The 25,507-nt window shown below is 43.2% G+C and overlaps 1 protein-coding gene across 1 annotated transcript in view; it reads left to right on the top strand.

Annotated features, from left to right (window-relative positions):
* The first annotated feature begins 1,581 nt into the window (after positions 1-1,581).
* The window catches only part of lmx1bb (LIM homeobox transcription factor 1, beta b), a 45,051-nt gene continuing 21,125 nt past the window's right edge, over positions 1,582-25,507 (top strand). The window contains exons 1-2 of the mRNA XM_085367997.1: positions 1,582-1,720; positions 2,207-2,393. Of these exons, the coding sequence (XP_085224123.1) occupies positions 1,582-1,720; positions 2,207-2,393 (326 nt within the window). The remainder of the gene's footprint in view (positions 1,721-2,206; positions 2,394-25,507) is intronic.

The raw sequence follows: 25,507 nt of genomic DNA, 5'->3' as shown, positions 1-25,507 counted from the left end.
CGGCCTTCTCCATGTGTCCTCTCTTTTTTTTGCCTACCCGGGGTGTGTAGCTATAGAAGTATATTACATTGTGCCACGCAGCGTGTCACGGGACACAGTGGACGATCTCATTAGCAGCCCTGTAATTTCAGGCAGGCCTCAGTGCATTAGGGTACCCCTCCGCAGATTTTTAAACATCTTGATCGCACCTTGGATTTTTTTTCTGATAATGTCTGATTTTTTTTCTATTTGTGAAATCTGAATTCATGGGTTTTTATTAATGTACCTTAAAAAGCACGTGGATTTTTTTTTTAACTGATAATTTCAAGTATTTGTAATATGGGGGTTTGTTTTGTTTTGCTGTGGGATCCTCACATTAAATAATAATATTAATAATAATAAAAGTAAAATAAAGATCAGTTCTTAAATAAGAAGGTTGTATTTATTGTCAGGAAGATCGTGTCAGTTATTATTTATTTATTATTTTTCCTCTCTGACCTTCCTTAAGATGAATAGCTGTGGTTGGCAGAGGCGACCTCCGTGCCGGACAACCCGCTGTTATCGCCACTGATCGCCAGGTGCATCAGCTGAAAGGCAACAGCAGCTTCCACTGGAGACAATACACAAAAGAGCGTGGAAACACAAGCACACACATACACACACTGCCTAAATTCATATGCATTTTTTTTCACAGTATATAACAAATGTCCACTGAGTCCACGGAGGGCATTTTATGGCATCAAAAAGGCGCATTATTTAATCCACCACACAATGTAATAATACTTCAATTGTGTTATTATCTGTATTATTATTGTTGTTGTTGTTGTTATTATTGCTATGATGGCAGGTCAGGCCTCAGTAAAATATCACTTTGGGCTGTCTGCTTTAGGTTGCCTGTCTGTGTGTTGTTATTGGACTGTGTGGAGCTCACTGTACTCTGCTCCAATAGCATCCCAATAGCAGTGAATGGAGGACTGAAAAAAAAAGTGTAGCCATGCATGCAGGAGTGGGAGGATCTACTCGCTTCAATCTCGATCTCAGACTTTTGCAGCGACAGGGGCACAACCAACCAACCGTCTCTGTTACTTCCAAAGAGTTACTGCCGGGACATCCTACACACACACACTCATACACACACGCACACACACACACACACACACACACATACTATACTATCTTTGGATTTGTTCTCAACTTTTACTTCTGCGCTTTTTTCCTTGGCGAGACTGTAATCCCGTGAAGACATTTTTCCAGACTTCTCCCGTCGGCTTAGGGGCGAGAAGATAAAGCTTCCTCGGTCCTCTTATCATAACAGGTGACTGTTCAGAGTTTCCACAGTTTCTTATTAGCTTTGTCTTCCTGCACGCTTCTCTGACACATCAGGGATTTACATAGCCAGCTTTTAACTGCCTTTACCTTTTAGCCATTGCGAGCACAAAGTCGAGTTTTTCCTCCTCACAGTTTAGTTTATTTTCCCCTTTCCTCCTCCGAGCTGCAGGCTGTATCCCACACGGATCTCAGACGGCTTCCTACACAGCATTTTTCCCCCTCCGATCAGCACTGTGTGCCCGGGATTTTCGTGTCACGTCTGACCGTATTCTTATGGATATTGCAACAGGTCTGGTGTCACTGGAGCGCCTCTCCGCGGGTGAACAGTCCGAGACGTGCATCATGCTAGACGGCATTAAAATAGAAGATCACCCCCTGCGATCGGGACAAGCCACACTCGGAGTTATGCTCGGTGAGTCTTCTTTTTCTGTTGTGTAAATTACTGTGATCTGCGCGATCAAACGCTCGCTTGTGTTTGGATGTCATTATAATATTTCATTTTCTTTTCTCTGCATGCGCCCACACTGCTGTTTATTTCCTGATATCAGTTCAAAAGTATGCAAAATCGACGAAAGGTCGCACTCATGTGTGCAAATGGATATAATAACAGATCCAGATAAAGAGAAATAGCCCCTTTAAAAAATGTCTCTCTCTATATATTACTATTATTGTTGCAGTCTGGATGATGGCGTAATTCGGGCCTTATATGAAGAGTAAATAAAACCAATTACAACCCTGTTTCCTTTATAATAATATCTTAAACCTCAGCGGATTTCTTCAAACAGACTGGCAAAATCTGAAGTGATTTGGGGGCTTTTATCAGTTATCACTTATTGCAGTCCTTGATTCAGGCCTATTTCCTTTCTTTCTGACGGGAAACTCTTGTGCCTTTTCCCAGGGACTGAATGTCATCACAGATCCGTGTGTGAAGGATGCCAGCGTCCCATCTCCGACCGCTTCTTGATGAGAGTCAACGATTCCTCGTGGCATGAAGAGTGTTTGCAGTGCACCGTGTGTCAACAGCCCCTCACCAACAGCTGTTACTTCAGAGAAAGGAAACTTTACTGCAAACACGACTACCAACAGTAAGCACAGTTTCCGGGAAGGACTTTTCGCTTTCCCTCCCTCTCTGTCTCACTTTCTCTCTCTCCCTCTCTCTCTTTGTGTGCATTTATTCGCATTGTTTTGGTGATTCAGTGATTTTTTTAAAATCATTTTTTTCAAAAATGGGTACATTGGGTGGTTTCTGTTGACCTGACCCAGAGGCCTCCTGTGCGCAAAAGTGCACCTGAAACGTCATTCAGCTGTAGTATGAAATGCTATTTGAATTTTTAAAAAGATGTAACCGTGGAAATAAGGAGACTTAAACTAACCTGTTGCCATCGCTTCTTCCTCCGTTGGTTTATATTTACTTCATGTAAAATGCATATTTAAAAAAGAGAAAACGGAATTAAACCAAATGTCTTTTCGTTGTTAAGAAAAAAATATATATATATTTAATATTATAAGAGTGCTCAGACTCGCACTCGGGCTGCTCGCATTAGCGGTCATGTATTATTGTCGTGTACTTGGCTTTATTATTGTCACACTGGCCCACGATATTTCCACGTTTGTCTCTTCGCAGCGGATGCATTTATAGCAAAAAGATGCGATCCCACTCAGGCCCGAGAATATGCAGGCGTGGTGCAGTCTTGATTTTTATTTTTTCCGCTTATTGTCATACATTTTCACTTTACCAGCAGCCGCATCAGAGTTTTTCAAATATGGAAAACGTAGTCTGAGACTACGGCGCTCTTACGATTTATTTTCCGATCAGCTCCTTCATTCTTTAAATCACTTTTTTTTCATTGATGTAATCAGATTTTACTAGTTAAAATAATAATATAATAATAATATCATTATTACCGTTTTAAGTTATTCCAACTCTTCTTATTCGTATTTGGTTTATTAGAAATGCGTGGCAGGCATTTAACAGTTTATTGAAAAGCAATATGCGCAAAATATTGCACAGAATTACACCAACCTGCAAAGCTGAGGTTATAATTAAAAGTTCGGCCATGTGCAAAAGCGCGATTCGAAGTGCATAGATAAAATTATATATAAATGCATGTATAAATCTGGTGTAGTCATTAAATTTTCAGCTTTTCCAAATATCTAAACAATAATGATAATAATAATAATAATGATTACAATAAAAAAATGGCTGTAAGTTAAATTGCTATACTGCGGCATTACATCAGCAGACTGAGTGCAGATTGTTCATCTGGACATTTGCTTGAGAAAATAAAACACCATAATTATTATTACAGCTAATGCTCATATATATATTTTTTAAAACAAAGGAGAATTGTATTTATTTTTTGTGCAATTAGACTAGTACAGTCTTAAAACTACAAGGAATTGTCCCATTGTTTTTTTTAATTAAAAGCTACAATAGCTTTATGTTTTAATTCAGGCATAAGACAGAAATCATTTTAAAAAATGTAAGTTAAATTGCAGGTGTTAAATTTTTCCCATGCAAACACTTAAAGCAGGACGAGCATTCACTGTGAAGCAGAATAAATTAGTGAATGGAATCAGTAAATTATAACAAACCAGCAGAGATGGCAGATATAGGGAAGCAAATAGTGAGCTTAAATAACACAAGTATTACAATAGTGAGGGTTGCTGTTTGGCCTATGAGGACCCTGGGGTGGCCTGTGTTTCTCATTGCATGAGCGCTTTTCATGCTTGTCACTAAATTTTCAGCTTTTTGTGTCCGGCCTTTTTAACAATTCTACTTCGATTACCGGGACATTATGGCTCTCTGTTAGATACCGTGCAAGCAACAAAGAGTTACATCTATTGCCATGCGTGCCATTCATCCAGCTCTGTGACAGGAGTGTAGTCGGCTGATAACAATGGAAAATTCATAGCAGTAACTAGGGGATACCAGAGTCACGGCGTCACGGCTCAGAGGTGCCTGGAAGTTGAGACAGTCCGGCAGGGAGCGAGAGGGAGAGAGAGAGGGAGAAGGGATCTCTTTCTCATGCCTGCTTCAGCGTTGTCCATTTGGAGAATTTCTGAAATGAATTCGGTGTGTGTAAAAAGAAGAGATAAAGACAGACGTGCCAAGACTGGCAGGCTCTGTCTGCCTGCCTGATAGTGTCGTTTAGTTTCTGATATGCTCTTGAGGAACCATATTTGGAATATAGCTGACCATTTCCCTCTTTTTCCCTCTCTGCCTGGTGAGCTTGTGTGGCAAAGCTGATCACTGCAGCCAAACGCAACAACCTGCTGGGTGCCGTCCTGCTCTCACACGCTATTATTCATCACGTCTTTTATTCTTCTCCCACCTCCTTTTTTGTTTGTTTGTTTGTTTGTTTTAACTCCTCCCAGGTTTGGTTTTGGTCTTTGACACCGACACCGACACAAGTATAGTCCCTGCCTTTTTTTTCTTTTTCTTTTTTTAACGTTGTTTATTCCATTTGCATTGATGGGATACTTAAAGATGTAATTGGCACCTTTTTGACTTTTATGACATCCATTTAAGATGCATTTCTCAGCCCACAAACTGCTTTGGGCTGCGAAGAGAGCTCCTAGCCATACAGAGGTCTACGTGCCTAATAACATTCCTACAGCAACTGATTCATGCCCCGTAATCAGCTCTCACTAGCTATAATAAATCAAGGAATTGGCAAGCAGTCTTTTTTCACACCTTTGGAACAGGTTTAAGTGCAGACAGGGGAAAACAATTGTGTACTGTATTATTAAAACTCCCACCAACCCAGTTCAACACAACCTGCTCCATATAGTGCAATTATATAGTAACAAGATTGGATTTTATTAGTCTTTTTCCCATATGTTGGCTTTGAGAGTGTATGCACGAGTGTGTGTAACTGACCTGTGCTCGCCATTATCTGTTTTGTTATTTCTTTTGAATGAGGAATATTTTTGATGGTATTAAGAGTCCTAAAGAGGCTGTCGCCATGTGAGGTAAAATGAAAAATCAAATGTAATGTATTTACGGTAAGAATATTTTGAGGGCAAAGAGCTGTCAGTTGGACGAGAGGTGTAGTCGTGGAGGAGCAACAAGCTCAAACGAGACACGCGGTATGTGAAAGGTAGTGTGGAATCGGGCCAATCCGACCGAGTTTGTTGTGCCCTGGTGTTCGGAGGTCAATTATACATCATTAGAAAGAGAGAGATCTTTTCCCCAAGGGGGGGGGGGGGGGGCTTTTCTTCTAGCCGAGCAGATGCTTTGAAAGCAGCCGTGTAATAAGGCTTATCATTTGAACCCAAGTGTTGGACAACACCCCTGTAATGGACTGTCTTGTTAGAAACTGCCATAGGCTCCATCTACAAAACATAACATTAACTAACTATATTATACACCACGCCGCCTACTTTTGGGTGCCGCTGATGCATAAAAAACCTCTCATTTCATAGTGGATTTTTTTTTCCTCATGCTCTATAAACTTTTATTGTCTAGCAACATGTTATTTTAAAATGTTCCATTTGTAAGCCATCCAAATACATCAGCCTGCATATTTCTTTTTTTTAAATCTTTTACCTCACGTGCTGGAGGCTAAATTTAATTCAGGTCACGGTAGTATGAGCAGTAGAAAAACACAGCGGTGATGAAGCCATAAAAGAAGAGCTCCCAAAACTGGTCTTACCTCCCATGTATTCCAGGACGATCCCCCGGTGTGCTGAGAGGTGCTTTTTAGAACAGTTTGGAGCGCCCTCCTGTGAAATTGTTGTTTTTTAATTAGCCGTGCTTGGGACGCAGCAGCGGCAGCAGTGTGTGTGTGTGTGTGTGTGTGCCGGATAGATGCTGACGGCTGGGTTTCTGTGTTAGCTCACCCATTTTGTGTGCGTGTGTGTGTTTTACACTCACAAGGACACTCCCGTGTGGCCTGGCACTTGTGAACACTCACTATATGGATAGCAAACATTTAAAAAATAAAGAAATAAAAATAATTTTTTGTGCTGCCAGCGCAGCTGGGTAGTTTTGCAGTTAAAGACTGTCCTTGTGTATTTTAAAGTGCTTCACAGGCAGCTCTGCAGGCAGATGCGAGTGTGTATTACTGTTTTTTGTGTGTGGAAGGCTTCCTTAACTTTCTATTCCTTAATTCTGCCTAAAAAGGATAAAAATGTGTCTTTAGCTGCTGCTCTTGGGTAAATAAGAGAGGACCTCTACGGAGAGACAATTCTAATGTTAGAAACACAAAACTGGATAATATTGCTTCAGCTTGCTGGGATTTTTTAGTGCTCGGCAAGGAGCTAGCTGAAGCTGGCCCGTTCCTCTGCAAGGAAGTATTGGGTTTTATGTCAACATGGCTCGGCCTGTCCCAGCAGCATACTAGGATGCATCATCTGTCATCTTATGGTTTACTAACTGTGCACCCCACCCCGCCCCCGAAACACATTTAGACCATTAAAAAGACCTGTTAAAGTGTGTTTATTTGCATCACTACCAGCATCTGTGGGTTTTTTCTTCTTCTTTTGTTGTCCTTTCTAGTTCCCATAAAGTGTGATATTTAATTTTTCCGTGAGCTCTACATGTTAAAAAACAAAGGTGTTGTACGTTTTTAAGTTACATCCATAAAGAGTTCACTGGCTTTGTCTGCCAGTGGCTTTCTGACATTATCAGTAAATATCAAGTTCAAGTATTTTGTTATCAAATCGAGTGATGTCATTGATCTTCCTGTTTCTAAAGGCATTTCCCCCCAGTGTTTTAGTCCTCCCTGGGTGCAGGGGATGAGTAGTGTGTGTGTATGTGTGTGTGTGTGTGTAGCAACAGTTGGAGCACAAAGCACTTTGCAGGACGCTATGGGAAGCCACAGAGGCTCAGCCACGGTAATGCCCATCACCACTTTAGAGGCCAGACTGGTGGCAAGGGATGTGGAAAGAGGTCTCTGTGGCTTTGTGTGGGGGGGCTGTTGTGCAGGGGAGGAGAAGGATCTGCAGAGGGATCTGCCTGGTGTGCTCACATTACACTGGATGATAGCAGAGGGGTGCAGAGGAACTCAGGCGTGCAATTTGTTGGTAGCCACAATTTAACCTCATCTCCTAAAGCCAGCAGTTAGGCAGCCAGTGGGACATGTCAGTCAGTCGGGAATGCTAATCAGCGACGGTCGAGAGAAAGCCCTCGACTCGGCGATGCAGGGATTTTCATTACCGGTTCCAAGTCCTCGGGCCTTCAGGTTTATTTTCACAGCGTGACAACTCTTCATAACAAAAAGTACGACAACCACAAACCATTAAATGCAATTTACAAATTAGATTTTGGCTAAATCAGTGAAATACTGTAATGGCCTCCTTAAAGTAGCCAGCCGAAAAAATACACACGCTCAGCAAATGTTTTCAATTTTGATTTCCCAGATTACATGTTTAAATCAGGACAGCAAGCATTTTCAGTAGCCGGATTTTTGCAGCTACTATAATGACTTATTTTTAAAGGACGCATCGTTTTCCACGTGCCACTGAGAGGGTGACAGTTCCTAATTATTAGCAACACTTCTGATTACATTTCAGATCTTTTCATCTTTTGTCTGGTTTTATAGCCTGGAAATAGGCCACACTTGTTCCTTCAGGCTGGCAGGTCGAACGGGCATGAGAAATTGAGACATGGCCTCTGCTGCTGGCTCGTGATATTGCCGCTGGCCCCAACTGTGTATATGTGATCCCACTCTGGAATGTTTTTCCAACACGTAGGCTTTTCACAGATACACTAGAGAGGACTGGCATCATAGTGGCAAGTGCTGCATTCAGACTGTTGTGTGCCCAAGGCTTACTCTCACACTCACGTCACACATTCTAGCTCTACATGGGAATGGGCAGAGCAGTGTGTTTGTCTACATACACCCCACGTTTTTTTGTTTTTTTTTGTGAGGGTGTGGGCGCATGTGCATGGGCACTTGCTTCCTCTCTCTCAGCCCCTTTCTGTCTTTTGTCTTTAATCTAAGCAAGATCCACTGCCTCTCATTCACACTGCGTTGTAAAAGACACATTTCAGCACCTCGTCATGTTATGTTGGTCCTTTGAATTACAGCAGTGTAGATTTATTTATTTATTTTTATTTATTTATTTGCACAGATGCATCATAACACATTTCATTGTCTTCTTTTTAACCCTTTTAATCTTCATCAAATGAGATTAGCCCCCAAATACCGGTATTCCTGCCCAAAGTGACTGACAGAGATTTGCACTTTTATCATTAAGTGTGACACTAAGCTGGTCGGAGCTTTGTTTTGAATGGAGGGCCTGACGGAAACGGGGGCTCCTAATCCTTTTATTTGTGTCAGGCCTAGAAAGAGGGAAGAATGGGGCCGGGGTGGGATTGGGCTACAGAATGCCGTGGCCCTTAGTCCCCTCAAGACCCGAGCTACACAGCCAAGTGAGCATGAGAGTCATCTTATGTGGTCTGTGCACTCGAGTAGACACACACTCACACACAGGGGCACGCATTTTTGCATCTGCAGGACAGCATGTTTCAAAGTTTGCACCAGCATCTGCGCACAGTACAAACCACACGCGGGATTTTCTCCTACCTATGCACACAATCAGAGATAGATACACACAGACACGTACCTGCGTGTGTACCTATCTCTGTGAATCTGAGCAGATACACACACGGAGCGTGTACCTGCTCAGATTCACAGCAAGCATGAGTCCTGCCTACAAGTGCATAAATTCCAGTAGCAGGAGGTTCAGTCTAGGATGAGATTAATAAAGTTTGCCAGTTCCCTGGTCGAGGTCCAGTGCAAGGCTTTTGTCTGCAGCTCACATCGGGTTGTGGGGCTTCGGCTCCTTTTGTGTGTGCACCCTTGTGGTAATCCATCTCCAGCAGGAGTCCCCTGGGGCACTTTATTTACTCATTCAACTGTTTGGAAGTCTGTTAGACTGCAGATCAGATGCAGTGAGACCAATGTGATTACTTTAACCAGCACTTGCAGATTCCTGCCCAGCATCTTCTCTCACCCTGAACTGGTTTTGCTCTGCAGGTGGGAGGGAAGGTCCACACTGGCTCATCCTCCCCTGTCTGTCCTGTTTACCGGCATGGTTTTAGGGCCTGTCCAATATCGTCTGTTATGAAAATCCTGCATTAGATATTGAACCTCCTGTGCCCACACACCGTACAGCTGATAAATCCTTTATTATCTTTGTGTATCTGACTTTGCTTTTCCTTTTTTTCTCTCCCTTGCATCTCAAAAATACAACCTTTAAAAACTGATGGCTTCCTGAATTTTTTTTGCTCTCTCAGTACGTCGTAATTCAGCACCCATAGCAAGTGTGGTGTCACAGTGTAAAAACTAACATCTATGTTTTATTGCAAACAGTGAAATGGATTTGGTTATCCATCCATCAACATAAACCCAGAGCTATGTATTTGGGGCTAACCCCCATGTTAAACCACTGCAGGCTGTCAGGGCTCTCTGAATTTACTCCTCGTGTCTTCCCCTTGGCGTGGCTGGGGAATATGGTTGCGATCAGCTGCCAGCACCGGCATCTAGAGCGAGAGCTCCCTAAACTTGCTGTTTAGAACCGGCCGCTGATTGGTGATGGCTGTCTTGGCAAGAAAAATAACTCCGTATGAAAACAGTGCAGATTGGATTTCTATGCGTCTGACTCACTCCCGTCCTCTCTGACTGGCCCCCCCACGGCAAGCCAGCATGATTTGTGCATGAGGTCCCGTGACCTATAGAAGCTTCAAAAAGCAGCGAGGGGAAATATTTGGATGATCCTGATGGGGGAGTGGAGACACGGGAGGGAGGCAGAGATGATGGGGGGGCTTGGTAAGAGCAGGGTTAAGCGATGTAAGGCAAGGCAGATGTGGAGAATCTGCAGTGCAGCCGTTATGAAAAGGGAGTGTGTGTGTGTGTGTGTGTGTGGGGGGGGGGGGGGGGGGGGGGGGATGATTCTGGGCTCTTAGCACCCATTAAAATCTCCACTGTCCTTTAGGAGAGAGCCAGTGTGTTCTGCTTAAAAAACGTGTCAAACAGGGAGGTAAAAGTGCACAGTGGGTTGGAAAGGGCTGAATAGACGAGGCGTTTTATGATCAGGTACCGTGCCGTGATACTGATCGTTTGTAACCCCCCACCCCCCCACTGTACACCCCCGATCCCTTCTCTTCTCCCTTTACCTTTCCTCTGCTGGTTGGATATTAATATTTCCCAGAAAGTTGCTACAATACATCTTCCTGGGAATTTCCATGTCTCCAAAGCGCTGAAAAATGATCCGGTGTCTATGAAAGAGATGGATAAGGGGATACAACATTTTTTTTTAAAAATAAGATAGTTGTCTTTGTCTTTTTTTTTGCACGTGTGATTTTCTAGTTGTGTCTGAATGGAAATTTCTATATTGCCACCTCGATAAGAAAAATGCGTTGCTGCAGGTGAAGGCCGAGTTGTTTGCTCGATTCATCTAAATTTTCCTCCTCTGGCGCGCGGTATTGTTTGATTCCACCTCTTGGCCTCATAGCACATTATTTATGCGCAGAATTTGCCTCTGGGGGCAGCTCGCTGGAAACCCCGTTGAACAGAAATAGCTGTAGTAGGCTGAGGCTCAAACCCAAACTCAGCAGTTAAAAAAGCAAATCTGTGCTCCAAGGCCGCCCCAATCAGTCTTTGGCCTCTGTGCTTGTCGCTGCCTCCTCCTGAGAGTAGGTGGGTTGACTGACCACCCCCCCCCAGGGTTTCTGTCTGCCTTAACGCTGGCCCTGCAGGCCCAGCATCACAGGGGGAGCGCTGTCCCAGCCCCCAGGCCAGATTTGTGATCTGAAACCAGAGCTCCATCGTTGTGTTGTGATCCCAGCTGGAGAGACAGCGCCGGGTCTGAGTTGGAGCCCTCTCGCAGTGTGCAGCCGGGGTCACTGGTGGCCTCTCGGCCTTCAGCACTCATCAATCCACTGTGCTTCTGCAAAGCACCAAGCGAGACTGAAATATTTATTGACCCCTCGTCTTTCAGTTATTCTAAGTTTCTGTCTCACAACAAATACTGCAGAAAAGAATTATTGATGAGGTCATGTAACTAATTGCATCTAGCTTAAGACAGACTGTGAATAGTAGATGAATGCTGCAAACGACTTGTAGCATCAGTAGCATCACACTGTTAAAATTCCTTCCTTTATGTCCATGTAACCGTAGCTGCTTTCACTCAAAGTCTTTATTATGGGAAGAAACCAGAAAAATTACGACTTAAGAAAAATGCCACTTTGAGTGTTTGTGGTGTGAAATGTTTATCTCATTGTATCTGATGGGTTCCAGCTCTATAGTGCATTTAGTGATGTTTCTTTGTATTCCTGTTTGAAAGTGCTTGCATGTGTGTAGCTGTACGTGCGCATCCCATGCCTGAGTCTGTCTGTCAGCCAATCACCAGACATGCTGTTGGCAGGCGATCCACTCTTTGGATTCTCCTTTTTGGTCGTGCAGCTCTGGAGGTGCAAAAAGTGGTGCATGCCACCCAAACCACCAGCTACTTACGCCCCCCCCCCAATTCTCTATCATCAGCCGAGCAGCCCTCTCTCTGCTCTCCAAGCTCTCCTTTTCCTGGGCCCCAGAATCTGGGCTGTGGCCTGTGGATGAGTGCTACATCCTGGCTGTCAGCACAGGGGTTAGCTGGGGATTGGCCTGTGGTGGAAGTGCAGTATCAGGCCCTGTCTGTCAGCTCCTCGTTCGACTTCCTCCCGCCCCTCGGCACAGGCCGCCGTCAGTGGCACAAACATACGTTGAGCTGTGACTGACTCGGATCTCAGGCTTGAAAATGAAAGCATCACCCTCAGAATAGGCATATTCATAGCCCTGCCAATGAAAAAGGGGCTGTTTAAGTGCTCGGGTGTTGTGTTTTTAAACAGACCACGAAAAGCTTTGACAGATGGTTTACCATTTCACCCAGGATTTGATTTCAGGTACTTTCAACCGTTTCTCTCCGACTTCCGAAGAATGACCGCTCACCCACGGCATGCATGCGAATACAGATGCAACTTCAATGCAACCATTTTCTTCCCAGAAAGGTCCGTTCCCTTTTGTCAGACTGATTTAAGAAAAAAATAAGTTCGCGCTGGATTTTTGTGTAAGTCCTGCGAGTTTTGTGCGTGGACTCTTAACTTCACTCTGTCTTTGCATCCCATTATCTCATACGCACACAGGTACGTGCATGCTTCCACACACATGGACACACATCTGTAGCACACATGGTCGCAGATGGGCCTACACATGTCAGAGGATTTGCGACTATAATCAGATTAATTGGTCCATCTCTCCTTGGAAACATCACATATACACTTTGAGGCCTCTGGTAGCTTTCAGCTGGATGCTGCTTACACTAACCAGAAGCCAGGCAGCATGCACAAGGTTAGAGAGGTCACAGCACACTCTCTGGCATCAACATCGCTTTATGGCTTATATGTTAGAAAAATTATTATGGCACTTACAGCCTTGTTCTGTCTGACAGAGAAGGAATTTCTATCTAATACTCTTGAGGGTTCCAGACTTTCTTTACTCTCTTTTAGTTAAATTTGACTCGGAGAAACCTTTTTTTTTTTTAACAACATAAACATCAAGGTTTGTGTTGCTTGGCAGAACCTTCAACCTCCACAAAGACAGTGGCAAAACATGTTTGGCCATTGGAACGAATACTATAAGTGCATTAACCATAATCCTTATTAACATTCGCCAAGCTGCATGCAGTTTCACCTCCTCAGTACACTGTGTATGTTTTTCTTGTTTCCCACAAGTATGTCTATGTGAGGGTCTATCTACACACAGCCATTCATGATTTTATTATAGGTTTTAGCTTCACCACAATTTATACATTGGAATAAGTAGTTCTCACTGTGTCTCTTTCTCCATTTCAAATTTCGCCATCTCCTCGGAACTACATAGACTTGTGCTCACGTGTATTTTAGTCGTCATTATTGTGTCTGTGGGCAACTTGGGTCATCTTTCCTGGCAAAAAAATACTGTCATGTCATTGTGCTGTAGGGTGGTGATGTCCATCCAGTGATTAAAAAGATCAACATACTGAATCATCAATACTTAATAGAGGTTTGATGTTAACACAAACACAAAAAAACATATCTTAAGTACGGTGGCCTCAATGTGCAAAACTGACCACAGGATACCATTTTAGAATAAGAATTTGTTTTCCTAACAAAAGATATTTGCAAAACTACACAATGTTTGCATTGCAAGGCTGTTTCACTAAACAAAAACAAAAAAAACAATAAAATTTCGGCATGCCAAAAGGCTTCATCTTTTTTATTTTCTACTTCCTTGCGTTTTCCAAAATGCCAACATCTCTAGATTAACATGTGAGAAAGCTGATTTCATTTCTGTTGTTTTTTAGCTTAAAAATATCAAAATATGTCATTTGTTTGAATCATTGCAGTCTGATGATAATGCAAATGGATACAAATTCACTTGTAGCACTTTTGTAACTGATTAACTTTCACCTGTATCATTGGAAGAGGGCGGGGCAAATTTCCCTGCCTGGATTGGTCGAGTTGAACCACCTCCAGGCATGCATCCTTGTTAGACAGGGATGTGGGGCACAGTATATGCATCAGAAACAGTTTGTTAAACTACATATTATCAGGTATATAATTTTGTCAGATATTCCAGACAGCAAAGTTAAGACAACAAACACTGGGAATACTGGAAATTCCAGCTGTTCTAGATTGCGTCATTGGTGTTTTTGTGCTCAGCTGGGATTCTCAGTCTGTCTTTGGCAGATTTTTCCTGTGCCGAGTCACATATTTTTAAATAAAACAATGATTTTTAGTTTGATGATATTTATTTTTCTTTTTATTTATTTATTTTTATCTGTGTTTTTGTTGTGTTTTGCATCTAAGGGCTGCTGTAGGACAAATGACTAGAATCAGTGATGATGACTGGCACAAATTTCTCAAAGGTATGAATAAATCATTTTAAAGTTAGCTAAAGGTAACCATAAAATTGGTTGGAAAGCTAATGCTAATGGATGCAAAGTCGTAATAGGGAGCTAAAATGGAAAAACGGTTAAAATACTTGGTAAAAGCAGTAATTAAATTGCTGAAATGACCACATATCCAGTTTAAAGGTAATTCAAACGAACATATTTAGAATGGGGCAGGTTCATCTTGAAGTTCATGTAACAGGCTGTGTGAGTAGAACAGAAAACCAGTCATAACTGCTGCTTTTGTAGTAGAAACAGTGTTTATGCACATGCACGCTGACTTCCAGCCAAAAGTCAGAATCGTGCATGAATTTTCTTTCGTGTTATTTATATTATCCAGCCTTAAATATCAGCGGGATGAGGTTAACCAAATCACAAACACAAAGACGGTGTTAGGTAAGCCGTCAGTCACGAACAGAGTAAATTAACCTTCACATACTTCCCCGCAATTGTCCAAATTCTGCCCGTCTGCTCTGCTTTATGTGGTAAACCTAGCTCTGCTGGCACTTAAAATGAGCGAAGCAACCCATAAAAAAAGTATTTTGCAAATTCTGTTTCGCCCGGCTCTGTTTTTTTCACACATTCTGGCATTAATAAGTTCTGACACACCCTAAACAATCACCCTCTCAAAGAGTACATCTAGCGGGGAGCGGTGGTTTGGTGTCCAGGGGAAGCCTGTGGTTCTGGAGCCAGAGAAGGAGTCGTGCCCTGCCGTCCCACAGAGATGACAGGAAGATAAGAAAGAGAGGTGGCCTCTCCACACAAAAACATCCCACCAGGAACTAACCTAACCTGGGGCAGAGATGGAGGGCTTCAGGACTCATGTCAAAATCTATCCATACTGCAAGAAAAGTTGCAGGAAAAAAAAACAAAACATTCACTTCTTTGGCAAAATCAGGATTCCTTGAAGAATGTTGACTCAGACTGTTAGTCATCCAGAAGAATCTGAATCTCCTCTAAGAGCTTCTTGCGGTATCAAAATATCTATTCTACAACAGCATGCCTCTGTATGTCACAACTTTGGCTTTGCGGTATGACTTCCCTTAACCAACAGCCACAGAACTAAAGAGGGGAGAAAAAACTAAGCACAAGCGACAGACTCTTGGCAGACACGGGCCCTGCAGTTATAACTTAGAAAACTGCTTATAGTTTGCAATATTTGAGAAGGTGAAGTGAAGAGGTAGCCGTTTCTCCTAGACGATGCGTAATGAGGGAACCGTAGGGAAGGAGAAGCAGTGAGCGGTTTCTGGAAGCGGCACTAACACAGGGATCAGGAGCATTAAAAGAGATTTACACTCTCAGCTCTTAAACAGTTTTCTTTTGCTCAATGGTTTCTCTTTCACAGATATTTCAAGGAAGTAATAAACTGCACTGACAAGCATTCGAGTGTCTTTGAAACATCCCTCATGGGCAACAGAGCTCTATCACTTCCATCACAGTGACTTGGCTCTGCGTTGTTGTTTCTGTAGCAGTCAGCTTGTTTCTGTCTGTTAACAGCATTTGGCCTCTCTCGGATATTATGATCAGCTTGTTGTTGTTTATATCGAAGAAATGTTGCGACAACCAAGTATGATACCTCAAGCGCCGTGCTTTCCCCCCCGAGGGTAACCCGGTTCAACATTTATCTCATTGTGAGTGGTGCTTTTTTGCCGTGTGGTTTCAGCCTACAGACTGTTTGTCTTGACAGTTAAATTCTTTTGAAGCTGACTGCATGGTCCAGAATGAGGCCCTGCACAGTGTAAGATGTCATACTCCCACTGTGCTGACCAACATGCTCTGTGGGCCTTGATGTGCCCATAACATTTAATGGTACTTTGGCAAATGCTAATGGAAACTCTTACGTTGCAGAGTAATCACATTTCCCTTCACTCTGGTTGTGCTTTTTTTTTTACCATAATTATTTGTTTGCATCTTCGATATAGTTTGAACTCATGGTGGAGAGAGAAAAGTGGGGAAAAATATGAATTATCTGCTAATTATTAAGAATAAAGGTGGGGATGAATAAACTTGCAGCAGGTACGTAGAGCCGCTGTCTTAATGTCGCTCTGGCTTTGATGCTGGGAGCCAGCGAGGCACTGTGAGGGAGGAAGAGCGGGGAAGGTCATGCCGTGGCACGTACATGTCTCAGTGTGGGATGAGGAAACATCTCGACCTCGCACAGGTTCAAGAAGAAAGAGCCTGCTTTTGATTAGTTACTCTGATCTACAGCGATAAACAATTCCTGTGGTCTCCTGCGCACAGAGACATCACTGGCAACAATTGCGTATTCACGGGTGGTTTGTGTTTTTGCATGTATGCTCAGACATGCAGGGTTCAAATGTGTGTGCTTTTGTGTTTAAAATGACCCCCCACGCCCACCCTTGCTTCAACAACGAAAAAATCTGTATCTTACCAAAAATGGCATATAATTTGGTTTTCCTAGTCAGATATGGAAATGGAGTAATGGGATGTTCTGATGGTCTAGAACAGGGATGTCAAAGTCATTGTACAACCCACTGTGATCTTAAGTGGGCAGGGCGAGTGAAATTCCCTTCACTATCAGTGTAAAGTTTGATTACACATTTAATCCCTGGGCTAACACAAAAAGAAGAAGTGCAATTTCAACAACTGTCTTTCATTTATTTTAATGCATGATAAGAAATGCTGCTTTGGGTTTAAAATGTAACAAAAAAGTAAGAAATGTGTAAAATTACAGAAAAGTTTTGTCTGTCCCGTAATTATAAAATGGAATTTTTTTGACAGTATTTTTTTTTTACTGTGAACCCACAGTAAAAGTCATAAAGTTCTATAGTATATAGTAAAAAAACCTAGAAGCCTTCTGTTATTTAATTATATATTACTCACTGATATTGCTGTAGTATGAATGGGAGCTTTTTAACAATAGGAAAAGCTGTAAAATGTATAAAAACACAGTTAAAATTGAAAAGTCTTCAGATATTTCAAAGCCGTCCAGTGGGCCAGATTGGAGTATTTGATGGGCAAATTTTGGCCCCCAGGCCGTATGTTTGACACCCCTGATCTAGAAGGGCATGGGAGCTGTGATTTGCAATCCAGAGGTTTTGTGGTTATTTTGCTAAGTGTATAGATAGTCACATGTTTACATAGTGGGGTAGATTTAAAAAAACAAAACAGAACAAAAACATGCAAGATGTCGTTTAACGCCAGATCTACAGTCCACAAGAATCCAAAGCTATCAGCAGAAACCAGAAGGTTTCAAACATTTCACTAAGAGAGTCTGTTGTCCTCTTTGCCCTTGCTGGTAACTGTCAAGTTTATCTGTTGCTGTACTTCCGCGCAGAGGCCTGGCATCGAGCCTCAGCGTGATAAAAACGTCTTCAGGAGGTAAGTGTTTATGGTGAGGATCCATAAGGTTAGCAGGATCAAAGCTTCGCTGTAAGAACATTAAGCGAAGAAACAAGAATAATAAACAAAACAGTCGGTTAGTCATCCAATCAGATTTATGATATGCAGAAACCATGTCAGTGAGAGGCAGATTTCTATTAGTCTCTTCTTTATTGCTGAGAAAAAAACACACACAACAAAAACAGGCCGCTCGAGTAAATTGTAGAACAATTGCACCGTGGAGGAGAGGAAAGCATTTGAGATTTCACACCACAAATATACATAAGATCCTTTTTTGGCCATTTATATTGCTCTTGGGTTATTTTCTTTCTCTTTGCCAGGGATTGAAATGAGACACTGATTGGATGAAAACTGTGTTTGACTTTTTCAATCTCTATGAATTTCTGAGTATGCTGGGAGGGAAATGCTCACCAGCCCTCTGCCTGTCTTACGAGGAAGAGTATTTTAGCGTCAGACAAGAACCTTGTGTGTGACTCAGCGCAGGCTCCGGCTCTTTCTTTCATCGACGGGGAATGGCTGATTGGGTTGACTGTTGTAGCTGGATTTCTTCCCCTTGAATCCCCCACCTCGGTGCACGCTTTAGTGCCAGATTATACTTAGGGTAAAGTAAAAGTAAATAAATATCACTTTTTTTTAGACCTATAGGGAGTTAAATGACAGGGTGTTTTTCTTTTTATGCTTTTTTTTTTTTTTTTTTTTACTTGCTCACATTCAAACTGGGTTTTGGAGTTTAGCTGTGTTGCGAGGACTTGCTGCAGTGGCCACGGACACGTCTTTATTTGTGTTCCCTTTGGTAGCTTCTGCCTCACTGAAACCTGTCAGACTCTCGAAGGAATGGGAGTGGTGTACCACTCGGGCCTGCCATTCTCGTCCTGCCGAGTCATTTGCTTGCGGCTAAAGCTTTAAGTGGGAATTATTACAGGGAAGATAAGTATGGAGATAAGCCGGTCCTTGCCTGCAAGATGTATGAGGTGTCTGGACATGGCGAGAGGTGCACCTGACCTGGAAATGAATGGTGCGAAGGTGCAAGTGCAGCACATGAACCTCTTTTTTCACTCAGTCCCTGTTTTGTATGTACATACCCCCAGATCATGACACAGGCACTAGGAGGTGCAGGCAGTTATATTTTGAGGGGATTATGAGACTTTATGTGGTGTTTAGGTTAAAATAATAAAGCTATAGGGAATGTATAATTATTATTAATGTGGAAAAGAAGGAGAAGGGGGTTTAAGCTTCAGAGTCATCATTTTTTTTATTGTTAATATTTTATTAGGATCCTCCCTTTGACTGAGAATAAAACTGCAGTCCTCTCCCTGCAATATCTCCTGTTAATATCAGTACAGCTTGATTCATAAGAGCAGGTTATGAATCAAGCTGAATCAAGAATCAAGAATATTAACTTCAGGAAACAAAGCATAGTAAGTTTGATATGATAGCATTTACCTGACTATAAATAGACTAATGTTTTGGTCAGTACTGAGTTTAATTTAGGGGACACTGGAATAAGATGTGCAGCAAGTAAAAAAAAAAAACATTTACATTTCCAGTCCTGGGTGGAACTCACGTCTAAAAATGTATTTTCGCTAAACTCTGAACAAATCACACTCTCACAATTGTAGGTTTCACTCCTCTGCTCGCTCTCTTTTTTCAGAAAAAAAGTGATTAGGTTGCAGCTTCGCAGAGGTGTGTGTGTGTGTGGGAGAAACATTCCTCCTGCTTGGTATGATAATTCACAGCTCCGGGGTCTCTACCAGCCTTTGTGTTTTCTTTTTTTTTTTCTCCCCCCAAGTTTCTATCTAGCGTTGCCTTCCCTCTGTCAGGTGAACCCGCGGCCTCTCACGATTTTTATTTATTAGACGACCCCTCACATGTAAAAAATGACAACGCTGACATGTTACAGTCGGCCGGCGCTTTCACGCATCGAGGAGAGGGCTTTGTTAAACACCCCAGCAAATTTGAGCTTTAAATTTGATGACACTTTACATGCCAGAGGAGCTCGCTCATTGGACAGCTGCCAAGACACTAAAGAGAATCCAGGCCAGATGATTATGATCAAAGCAAAGTACTCAGAGGATGATTTTATATTTACCTATCTCTATCACTTTTTTTTCTTTACAAATCCCTTCAATCCGTGGTGAAACTTGTTGTGTGCAGCACTTCACTACTTGGATCATTTTCTCTTACTCATCTGCCAATATTGCCTCTTTTCTTCTTCTCCGTCTTCTTCTTCTCTAAATCTCTTTGCTAAGAATCATTGTCAGGTAGCCAGCTGATGTCCAGAAGTGATCACCTGCTGTTATGATTGAAGCGAGTAGTAATGGTTGGACTCGCCACACAAAGAGTTATAGGTGGTCGGTCAGCTTGTCAGTCAGGCTGGGTGGTTTTTTAATCATTTCATCTTTGCCGAGGGGCTCTCCCGAGACCCCTGCAACGTTTAGCACACTGCGGCTCAGGACCCGAGGGCTTGTCTAAGCCCTGCCTGTATCCGAGCTGCCATTATTAGCTCTGCTCTCCAGAGCACAGCGCTCATCTCTCCCCTGAGAGGGCGGCTGAGAAATGAAGCGCGCTGGCTAGGCGCGGCAGCGGAGGGCCAATAGCCCGACATGGAACAGTAATTACTCCATTGATATTCCGCACACAATAACACTGTCATCTCTCATTTGCATAACCCCGCTCAGCTCGCCACAGCAGATGAATGCATATGATCTTGTCAGGAGGCTGCAAGAGTTTAGACGCTGTGCGATTGGAGGGGTTTCTTCACATCCTTTTAGGTGCCCGTTTTGTTTCAAACACACAGGATAAACTGTTTGATTATGATTAAGTTTGCAGATTGAAAGAGGAAACCACCTTTCTATCGCTCTGTGTAAACAGAGCTTTGTGGCTCAGCTGTCTTTGTGTTACCAGAACATAAACAACAAAACGGGGAGAAGAGGCAGCGGCGTATCACGTTTGCAACAGTGTGTTCGCGGATGCCAGTCTGCCGGGGGAGAATGAGAGCGTGTCGAGGGGGTGGGGTGTCAGTGGATGTCATAGGGCCCTGTCTCAGTTCTTGGTTAATGGCCATTGGTCATAGGCTGTCTCCCCTTTATTTCTTTTGCTCTCCTGCTCTATCCTCCCAGGTCTCCCACTGGAGCAGCGCCCTCAGGCACCGCATCATTTATTGCTGTCAGGAGTCACAGTGGAGAGGAGGTGGGGGAGAGAAGCGGGGCGAGTGGAAGGGGGGTGGCGGTGGGTTGCAGGAGGAAAGGGAGACAGGGAGAAGATGTGCTGCAGAGAGAATCCAGTGGAGGCAACGGGTAGAGGCAGGCACGCTAGACTGTCAAATCTCAGCCTTTGAATATTTAATGGAGCCTGGAGTGTTTATTTAGTTAGCCTGTCGATTTTTACCGCTCTGTCAATAGCGGCTCCCGTGTAGCCTGCTGATGATCTTTAGTGTCTCTTCCCCCAGGAGAGGCCAGGCACTAAATGCAATTATGGATTTTCCTGCACCGCAATGTGTTTGATATTTTTACTGATCTAATTTGCAATCTGGTAGTTTATTGTTTGGCATTTTAGTGGCGCTCAAGTGGCGAGGCAAATTTGATTTCCCCTCATAATTCTTTATAACTTCATTAATGCTGTTAGCACATTGGCACAGATCTTAAATAAAGCTAGAGAATCATCCCATGGATGAATGCATTCCTCATTTTATTGTCTCCGTGCCCCATTCTTTTTACAGATTCGGGTCCTAATTAAAAATCATCCTAGTGGTGTACTGTCTGTGTGAAATATGAAATCATAATCGGATTTGAATGGCTCCCTTCACAGAGCCCTGCGCGTTCAACCGTGTGCCTAGATCTGTTGTGGGCAGAAGGAAACAGAATCAAAACAACTTACTTTTGGTGGCGTTCAGCATCTTCTGAGACAAATGAGGGTATTAGCTACAGAGCAACAAAACTAACCGAGGCAAAATAATGTGGGTGATTGTCTCCGAGAGACAGTGCGGCTCCGCGGCTTTTCTGTAGAGCCGTAGGATTTCTAGGCCTATGACGGATGTGTTAGTTAGAGGGGGCAGCATTAGCTGTAATGCTGTTAGCATGTAGCCGTGTGAGTGATGTGCTAGTTAGATGCCCAGCAGTAGCGCTAATGGTGTTACCGTGTTGAGCCTTCAGAGGGATGCAATCGGTTAGGCTGTGATGGATGAGTGTCGTGCTGCAGAGGCCTGCAAGCCTCCTCATTCGCCAGCCTGTCAGCTTCTTAAGTGGACGTGCACAATTAGCGCTGAAATCAGAGACTACTTAATCTGATAGCAGGCTTAACGTTCAGTAGGAGAAATTGCTCATCTAGCTCGTGAGTGAATGGTGAGTGAATGATGGGCTCTAAAGGAAAAAAAAAAAGAAGAAGACTCAAAGCAGTGTAAGCGAGAAGGGGGCTGATATGCATCTCTCTCATTCAGAATTCCTGCAAATGTACAGTAAGCTGTGCATTGCACTGAAACCCGGTCTCACCCAGGAAAACATTGATACCGGAGAGCTTAGAAGCGCTTCACTTTAGAATTTAGCAATCTGTTATCACTGTTCTTCGTCCCTGTTGATTGACTGACAAACAGACGCCGTTTGGTGTCGTCGGAAGCACAAGACACATTCCACTTCACAGGTAATGAACAGGGCACATATTGTAGTCAAATACACTTAAGCGTGGGACACGGTCATACATCAGTGAGTTTCCAAAACAAACATGGGGAATTATCAAAGGTAGCTCTCCCCCTATCAGTCATTTTATATCAACAGAACTTGTTCTCACTTGGCCCCGTGCTGTGCACAGAAACATATAGCTGTCATTACCGGCCAGATTATTAGCTAGACTCAGCTGTTCCTGTGATTAAAGCAACCGCATATTAGATTATTATATATTTGTTATACAGTATTCGATCTCATTTCAGACAATGACGTCTCAAAAAGAAATGTGTTTGAAAATTTCTTTATTGGATTAGAAAACTGTTGTTTTTGGCCAAGCGCGGCTCTTGCCCTCTCGTCAATCTGCCCGATTTTTTTTTCTCACTTATTTACAAATGTCACATTTATATATATTTACGTGATTTTTTTTCCAGATAACATGAATGTGCTCTACCTGCTAGCTATAAATTGCTGCCAGCGTTTCCTATGATTGACAAAATCATTTGGGTGAAACTCTTAACATGTGTAACCTTTATACACCAACTTAGACACAGTTCTTGTGGAATCACTCCAATTGCACAGACTTTTATTTTGAAAAAGAATTTACCAACCCCCCCCCCCAAGTCTCTAACTGAGAATTGTCATCAAATCTATTGTGACTTTTGCACTTCCCCGCTTGCATCACTTGTAGTTTCAGAGGAACACAGACCCCCTCGGCCAGATCTTAATGACACAAGCACACATGAGAGATGTTTGTACTCCAGCCGTGTATAGAATTCATTGTCCTTATCAGCTCAGATGAGACAGGGAGCGAGACTAAGGAGGATTTCTCTCGGAGCAGAAAATGTCATTTCTCTGTAATAGTTTATGATTCATCCTCCACCTTTGACTAAATAATGAGGGATGACAATTAGAGCAGGCCATGGGAGTAGAAATCAAAGGGCTTAGATTCCCCTTGGCAGAGTCAGGCCTGTCTGAGTGTGCTCCGAGCAAACAGGATCCAGATGTCGGCGTCTGTGCTGCCATAGGCTGCTGCTGCTGCTGCCATAGCCACACAACGGGGTCTTTCTGCCAGCTAGCTAGTCGGCCAATCTCTCAACCTCCATGCTTGCAAACATGACAGGAGACTCTCCCAGTGAGAGCCTGGGACAGAGGCCCCCACTCCAAATAAAAGAATTCCAGCTCACAGAGCCAAGGGCTGCAAAGTATCATTTCTTCACGCTGTGATTTATCTAACCTTCAGTTTGTGTCTCTATCCCCTCTTTGTCTTTCCTTGTTCTTTAGTTTGTGTCTCTCCCTGCCTACTGTGCATCAGGGTGGAGGCAAAATTTAAAAAAAGGTCATGGACATAAACAGGCGCATTTTAGTAGGTGCACTTTAGCTGTTGTGAATCTGCTGAAAGAGTGCCAATTTTGTGCTTTAATCCTCAGACTTTTATTTTCCCCCATTCCCTTAAAAAATAATCAAATAAAAGCAAAACAAACAGCCAAGAGATAGTAAGGTGATTTAATGTGTCTGTTTGTGGACAGGAGGGAGTGAAATCAAGGGGCAGCGTGTTGTCACTCAGCGCGGACGCTGAATCAATGGTTCGATGCGGCAGAGAAAAGGCCGGCCGAGCACTATTGATATGTTTAACAAATTAGTCCTGATGACGGCAGGTGTGATTGTGAGCGCGGTCCTGGGGTCAGCTCGTCATATGGTGGCTAACAGACACGATATTGCCGCGTGTCCTGATCTCTCCATTCCCTCACAATGGCATTAGGGGCACCCCAGGGAAATAAAGAGTCCCACTCCCCTATCCCCAGTGCTCTTCAAATTAACTCCCCAGAAGGTTAAGCTCCCTGATTCATAATTATTCAAGCCCACCACCGCCACCAACAGCCCTCTCCACAGCCACTTCACAACCCTTCTCTTTATTTCTCTCTCTCTTTCTCTCCCTGACACTTCTCCTGAGTGGCACTTGGGTTTTTTTTCTTTCTTTTTTTTTGTGGGAAAGCCCAGGAATTAGATTAACTAAGCCTGACCTGTGAAACGCACAGCCAGATGACGGGAGCAGGATTGGACTTGATCTCTGCCTGTCTACCTGTCTCTCTATTCAATCTAGCTGTCTGTCTCTCATATAGTGTGTTATTGCTTGTGAGCGTCCCTATGGATGAGACATTTTCAGCCGCAGCTTTTCTGCAATTGCATATATGGCTCTCGGAGGAGCGGCCAGTGTCAAGAGTACATCTCACTTGCATGGGCTTGATTTGAATGATGTGAAGTGCGATTGGCTTTCAGCTCTCCCTTTGTGGGCTTGTGACAGTCTCGGCGCTGGTCTGCTCATTAAATAAGTGCCAGCGTAGAGAACAAAACACAGCACAGAAAGGAGGGTGTTTCCACCAACTGGAAATAGAACGGCGAAACCGCCCACTCTATTATTGCAGTTGAAGGTTCTCTGCTCTGAGAGTACTATTTTATTAATATCGGCGATCATGAGAGGAATGTTGGCAGTCAAAAATGATACACTTCCCCACACACATGCTGATATATATCAATATACACGCAATGAAATTGCTCCATGGTTTTTGATGTATTTGCTTGTTCTGAGTTCACTTAGGCCCCAAAACCCTCAATGTTGTATAGCTAACAAATTTTGTTCCAATGATTCGCCTCACCTCTGCAATTTGATTGGCTCGACACAGCTTCTGAGGCCATGCAGATATCAACTGTTGATAGTTGCCACAGTTCTCAATCAGTGTAGATCCTCTGTGGAGGAGCTGCCTGCCTCTAAAGTCAATTGGGTTCCTGTGGAGGACGAGGTAACGTAATGAGGGACCTCTCTGACTGAGAGCTTTGCTTCTTTTTTCTACAATCACGTAATTAATCTCCTGATTCTACTACTCATCATGTCACGACAGATAGGTTTGTGGCCGGTGTATAATGGTGAAGTGCTTCCTGCGTGCCTTTTGTTTTGGACAGCGGTTAGAAAAACCCATTCTTTTACAGCCTGCAGAGGGTTATGTGCAAAACAACACTCCCTTTGGGCTCTATTAGGAGACAAAAAGGAAACACACACACACACTTCTCAAGCAGGTACCCTAATAATATGTTGGCAATTTAGATAATGACTGGGAGTGAGATAAACTGAAGTGTGTGTTACAGGTAATTGGATCTGTGGTGGTGGCTACCTAAATATCTATGGTGTTCTATACTGTGAGCTGGTTCTTCAGCCTACAAGTGAGCACTAGGTGATAGATTGCCAGTGATAAGTACTATAAGGT

This window comes from Diplotaxodon limnothrissa, linkage group LG12, assembly GCF_057381915.1.
Source record: "Diplotaxodon limnothrissa isolate DT_005_m linkage group LG12, D_limnothrissa_male_GT1.1, whole genome shotgun sequence".
Classification (NCBI taxonomy): domain Eukaryota; kingdom Metazoa; phylum Chordata; class Actinopteri; order Cichliformes; family Cichlidae; genus Diplotaxodon; species Diplotaxodon limnothrissa.
The sequence above is the reverse complement of the archived record's forward strand: the minus strand, read 5'-3'. Positions and strand labels throughout refer to the sequence as shown.